The sequence below is a fragment of the Neltuma alba genome, unplaced genomic scaffold (assembly GCF_004799145.2).
Source record: "Neltuma alba isolate B1F8T4 unplaced genomic scaffold, ASM479914v2 tig00004737_pilon, whole genome shotgun sequence".
NCBI classification, from domain to species: Eukaryota; Viridiplantae; Streptophyta; class Magnoliopsida; order Fabales; family Fabaceae; genus Neltuma; species Neltuma alba.
Window position 1 is genome coordinate 43,036 of NW_021633840.1, and position 5,945 is coordinate 48,980.

Genomic DNA, 5,945 nt, shown 5'->3' on the forward strand with positions numbered 1-5,945 from the left:
TCCTGTTCCAGATCCAGATCCCTCTCTTAATTTGCCCATTGCCCTTCGCAAAGGTAAACGTACTTGTGCCCATCCTATTTCTTCTTTTGTTTCATATAACCACCTCCCCTCTGTTTCTCGTGCCTTTGTTGCCTCTTTAGATACTATTTCAGTACCTAAGTCCCTTCATGAAGCCTTGTCCCACCCGGGTTGGCGTACTGCTATGGAAGAAGAGATGGCGGCTCTTCATTGTGCTGGTACATGGACCTTAGTAGATTTACCAGCAGGAAAGAAAGCTATTGGGTGTAAGTGGGTGTGACCCCTAAAGTTAAGGCGGATGGTACACTTGAACGCCTCAAGGCTCGCCTTGTCGCAAAAGGCTATGTTCAAAAGTATGGTATTGACTACTCTGAGACTTTTTCTCCTGTGGCCAAGCTCTCTTCGGTTCGTCTGTTTATCTCCATGGCCGCTACCTATAGTTGGGATCTCCATCAATTAGATATCAAAAATGCATTCTTGAACGGTGATCTCCTTGAAGAAGTGTATATGGAGCAACCACCAGGTTTTGTTGCTCAGGGGGAGCGTGGGAAGGTGTGTCGCCTTAAGAAATCACTCTATGGCTTAAAACAAAGTCCTCGGGCATGGTTTGACAGATTTAGTACTGTTGTGAAAAACTTTGGCCTGCACCAGAGTAAGTGTGATCATTCTGTGTTCTATCAGCAAACAAGTGCTGGCATGATTCTACTGGTTGTGTATGTCGATGACATTGTGATTACAGGAAACAATGCCTCGGGGATCTCATCTCTCAAGTCGTTCCTTAACTCACATTTCCAAACGAAGGATCTGGGTTCATTGAAGTATTTTCTGGGAATTGAAGTCATGAGGAGCAAGAAAGGCATCTTATTGACTCAGAGAAAGTATGTTCTTGATCTGTTGAAAGAAACTGGGAAACTAGGGGCTGCCCCGACCAGCTTCCCTATGGTCTATAATCCTCTGCTTGATGCTGATGGTAGCATACCATGTGAAAATCCTGATGAGGCTGCTAAGAGCAAGCCATTTGAAAATCCAGAGAGGTATAGGAGACTGATTGGGAAGTTGAATTACCTTACAGTGACCCGTCCTGATATCACCTATCCAGTAAGTGTCCTTAGCCAATTTATGGTTGCGCCAACTGTCCGACAATGGGAAGCCTTAGAGCATGTGTTACACTACTTGAAGGGATCCCCGGGTCGTGGGATATTGTACAAGAATCATGGTCACACAGACATTGAGTGCTTTTGTGATGCTGATCATGGTGGGTCGAAAGCCACGAGACGATCGACTACAGGATACTGTGTTTTTGTAGGAGGCAACTTGGTGTCCTGGAAAAGCAAGAAACAGAATGTGGTGTCACGATCGAGTGCAGAAGTGGAATACAAAGCCATGGCGCAATCTGTATGTGAGATAGTTTGGATACACCAGCTACTAAAAGAGGTTGGTCTTAAAACCTCGCTACCAGCAAAGCTGTGGTGTGATAATAAAGCAGCCCTACACATAGCTTCGAACTCGGTCTTTCATGAACGAACAAAACATATTGAGATTGACTGTCATTTTATTCGAGACAAGCTCAAGGAAAACTTCATCTCTATAGGACATGTCAGATCCAGCGACCAGTTGGGTGATCTTCTCACCAAAGCTCTCAATGGGGTTCGAGTTGAATATCTTTGTAACAAGTTGGGCATGATTGACATCTATGCTCCAACTTGAGGGGGAGTGTAGAGATATTGTAGGAGATATTATAAGATATGTAAATATCCTGTAATTAGTATATAGGATATGATGTGATATGATTTCATATTAATGAGCCATTAATACCTAGGCTCCTCTATTGTATATAAATAGCCAATCGAAGTATCAATAAAATACACAATTTTCATTCTCTAAATTACAGGAATTATGAATTATGTGGGGATCCACTTCCAAAGAACTGCACGAAACAAGATGACGAACCCGTTGAAGGAAATGACAATCAAAAAGATGAATTTCTATCTTCATTCTACTTTGGGTTGGGGATTGGATTTGCAGCAACTTTTTGGGGAGTCTGTGTTGCCATTTTCTTCAACAGAAATTTCAGGCATTCTTACTTCAGATTCCTCTATCACATCAAAGACAAACTTTATGTCGCACTGGTCCTCAGGATGAACCATTTCCGTCATTGAAGACCTAGTTGGCTTTATGGTGAGTGAAAAACAACTTCTTATTTTTAAGTTTTGACTAAGTTCTTTTAAATGTTATAATATATTCTAGAACTATGAATATCTTATATTATGATCACAAATATATACATCACAAGATCACCATGACATGCTTTGGATTTTATAAATTTAATATTTTGGAGATGTGATACCCTTGTAACTATGTTAAATTTATATAATATGCAGGTTCTTGCCGCGTAATGTATGTTTCTGTAAGTCTGCTCATCAAGTCTTTTAGACTGAACATTGCAAGGTGGGATGAAGTGATGATATTGATAATTCATGAAGGCATATTACCAGTGAAGTGAAGTTTTTAGTTTGTGTTACTTAAAGTCGTGTAATATACATAGTTCTATTTTCTGCATACAATTTGTATCCTCAATAAGTACATGTGTCCTTAACTAAAGGGGAAATTAAAATATTTCTTTTTTAAAAAACAAGAGGAAATTGAATGACCTAAAGTTTTTATATTGACTTGAAAGGGAGTTTAAATGGCCAACGCTGCCGCCATACTCTTATCAAGGTACATATACTTATTTTAAGTATTTATAAGTATTTTTACGTAAGTTGAAATAAAACTTTCATCACATACTTACCTCTTATTCTAATTGAGATGTTTTATACTTAGAAAGTAAATAAATGCATAAAAGTCCTTTTATGGAGTTGATAAGTCACATGGACGCCAAGTGTCCAACCAACTTACACGAGAAACCATCAAATTGAAAAATCACATCAAGATTGGAGCAACAGCGAGCACTTGAAAACATTTTTATTTAGTGACAGATGAAAATTATTGAACTCTTAATTAGAAAAATGATGATGATAAAATGGGTTAAAAAGTCTGTCACTGAATTCATCTTTAGTTTGGCAAATTTCAGATAAATTTATCTAAACTTTTGTCAAATTAGTTTGAGACAGATCCCATCAGAGTTTTTTTCTTTTTTGGGTTCCTTTCTTTTTTATGAAACTTGAAGTTTCACATTAATTAAAACGCGAAGGAACAACAAACAAATCTGCTGTGCTTGGTCCGTACACCCTGCAGAGGTATCTTCTTTTTTGGTTGGTACCAATACGTTATGCCGAAGCATCTTATTGTGGGAAAAATCCCTTCACAAAACGAAGGATAAGAAGAACCTTTCGTAATTCGGTAAGTGAGTTGAGCGCGTAGATTTTCTCTCTCTTGGATTCTGTGCCAAATCGAATTTGACCTCATGGAAGAACCCGGCTGCCAGAAAATGCCTCCGGACCGCGAGCTAGATGACTGTAACAAAGTGGTGAGTGCAAAAAAATCGAAAAAGGAGATCAAGGAAGACACAATAATGTCAGACAAGATGGAGGATGCTGAAGGATGCTTCGAGGAAACACAAGCTCAAGACCCACAACAAAAACAGAAGTCAAGTCCCATTTCTTACAGAGACTCGCTGTTGGGATGTAAAAAACAGGGTTTTAATGGAGTTGCAAATGGGTGTTCAGGCATGGAGGAGGACACACTCATCTCGGATGTCCTGGACCAGACATGGAGCTTACCAGAACCCTCTGAAGAACTTAAAAAGCTAATGGAGGTATACCCGGTAATGCCAATCACGGAAGAAGAGTTTAATGATGAATGTAAGCAGTGGAATAATGCCTTGATTATCACAGTACTGGGGGCACGATTTAATCTATATAAGCTCAGGGAGCATTTGGGTAGAATCTGGGGATTTACCGACTTTGAGTTAGTCGATCTGCCGAACAATTATTATGTGGTCCGCTTCAACAATGATGAGAGTTGGGGTGGGAAGTATAAGCGAGTACTCTTTGAAGGGCCATGGGCAGTGGCGCAGCACAGCATTCTAGTACAGAAATGGTCCCCGTATTTCGACCCATTCCACAACCCATTGGGACGAATTGCCACCTGGGTGAGAATACCAAATATTCCCTTACATTGCTACTCAAAAAAATTCATATGGCGAATCGGAGATATGATAGGGAGAACGCTCAGGGTGGATATGAATACCATAGCAAACTTAGAGGAAAGTAGAGCCAAGGTGGAGCGCGGCCGGTTCGCCCGCATATGCGTGGAAGTAGATCTCCAGAAGAAGCTGATCCCTCGAATCATATGTACATCTGCCCTTTTTAATGTGGAGTATGAGGGGTTGAATCTTATCTGCTTTGAGTGTGGAAGATATGGGCATACAAGGGATGCTTGTCCCTGGAAACCATCGTCTCAAAAGGTGCCAGAGACGGCACCAAAGACCAGTGATCAACCGCGTATGTCGCCGGCCAAAACTCTACCGGAGGAAGATGAACACTTCGGCCCCTGGATGTTGGTGAAAGGAAACAAGTCATGATTTCCGAGGGCTGACAGAGAGAAGGAAAAGGCGTCAACCTCAGGACAGAAATCAAAAATTGACAGGAAAGGAAATATGAGTACCTATAAGTCGAAATATGCGGCTATCGCAGACCTGGAAGAGGAAGATGATGGAACAACAGAGCTGACTAGTGGAGATGTAGGGGGGCAAACTTCGCCGACTACTAAGCAGAGGGCGCTAGTCATATATGAGGGAAGTACAGGGGGTCCTAACAGACCCGTGACAAGCTTGGGTGCAAAGGGTAAGGCAAAGGTGAAAATGAATCAGAAGGTCCTACCCAGCAAGGTGGGCCGGGGAAAGGAGAACACGAAGCCCAAAATGGCAGAGGCCCAAAATAGTACCAGAGAAGCACTCGTGAGATCTGGGGAAACCAGTAGGACCCAACAGTGCAAGCCAAAGCCCAGCCAAAAAATCACAGCCCAACGTACACATTCAGTGGTAAGCGGTGACTTATCTTCTGTGGAGACTAACATCATTGTTGACCAGAACACGCAGACGGACTTGATAACAGTGAAAGAACGGATGCCCACAGTGAAGAAAAACTGCAGTCAGAGCATAGCGCCTACTATCGGTAATGAGAACAGGGAAGGATTGATGGAAGAAAAGTCAAGAGAAGTAGTTTCTCAAATTGAGGCAGAAACATGTGTGGAACCTAAAGCCAATGTCCAACGATTATCGCCAGAAAGAGGGAAGGAAGACAAAATGGGGGAAGAAAACAAACCCCCAGACATGTAAGTTTTTCGGTTCTCCCTTACCTCGTGTTCAGTATCTAATGATTGTCTCTTCATGGAATTGCCGTGGGGCTGGTAATAGATCCTTCCCACGAATTCTGAAAGATGTAATAAAGAAATATGGTATAAATGTTATGGGCCTCCTTGAGACTCGAATAAGTGGTGACAGGGCTGACAAAACGATCAGGAAGTTGGGTTTTAATAATTGGCTCAGAGTTGAAGCTACTGGGTTTGCTGGAGGGATTTGGGTGCTATGGAATGACTGGGAAACCTCTGTGGAATATATCTGGTCAACTACTCAGCTCCTCCACTGCAAAATTACTGATATGGCTTCTGGGAAAAGTATGTTAACTACTTTCGTCTATGGAGACACAACAGTAGCGAAAAGGAAATATCTCTGGGAAGCTCTAAAGAAGGTAGCAGAGCTGGCCAACCATGCGTGGCTAGTTTTGGGAGACTTTAACTCGTTTCTCACTCCAGAAGACAAAATAGGAGGAGCCCCTCCGATAAGTCAAATGATGGCACACTTTAGTAATTGCCTAAATGCTTGTAATCTGCTTGAAGTTCCAGTCGTGGGGGATTCTTACACGTGGGAAAAAGAGGGGGTTAGAGAAAGATTAGACTGGGCATTTTGTAATTTTGACTGGGAA

General features: G+C 41.8%; 1 protein-coding gene across 1 annotated transcript; it reads left to right on the forward strand.

Moving 5' to 3' along the window:
- The first annotated feature begins 3,424 nt into the window (after positions 1 to 3,424).
- LOC114745620 (uncharacterized) lies at positions 3,425 to 4,543 on the forward strand. Its single transcript, XM_028933777.1, has one exon. It carries the CDS (start codon positions 3,425 to 3,427, stop codon positions 4,541 to 4,543), a length of 1,119 nt encoding a protein of 372 aa, XP_028789610.1.
- Positions 4,544 to 5,945: the final 1,402 nt, after the last annotated feature.

What these genes read in the sequence shown, in the direction of transcription:
- LOC114745620 (XM_028933777.1), top strand. Translation starts at nt 3,425, where the DNA reads ATGGAAGAACCCGGCTGCCAGAAAATGCCTCCGGACCGCGAGCTAGAT.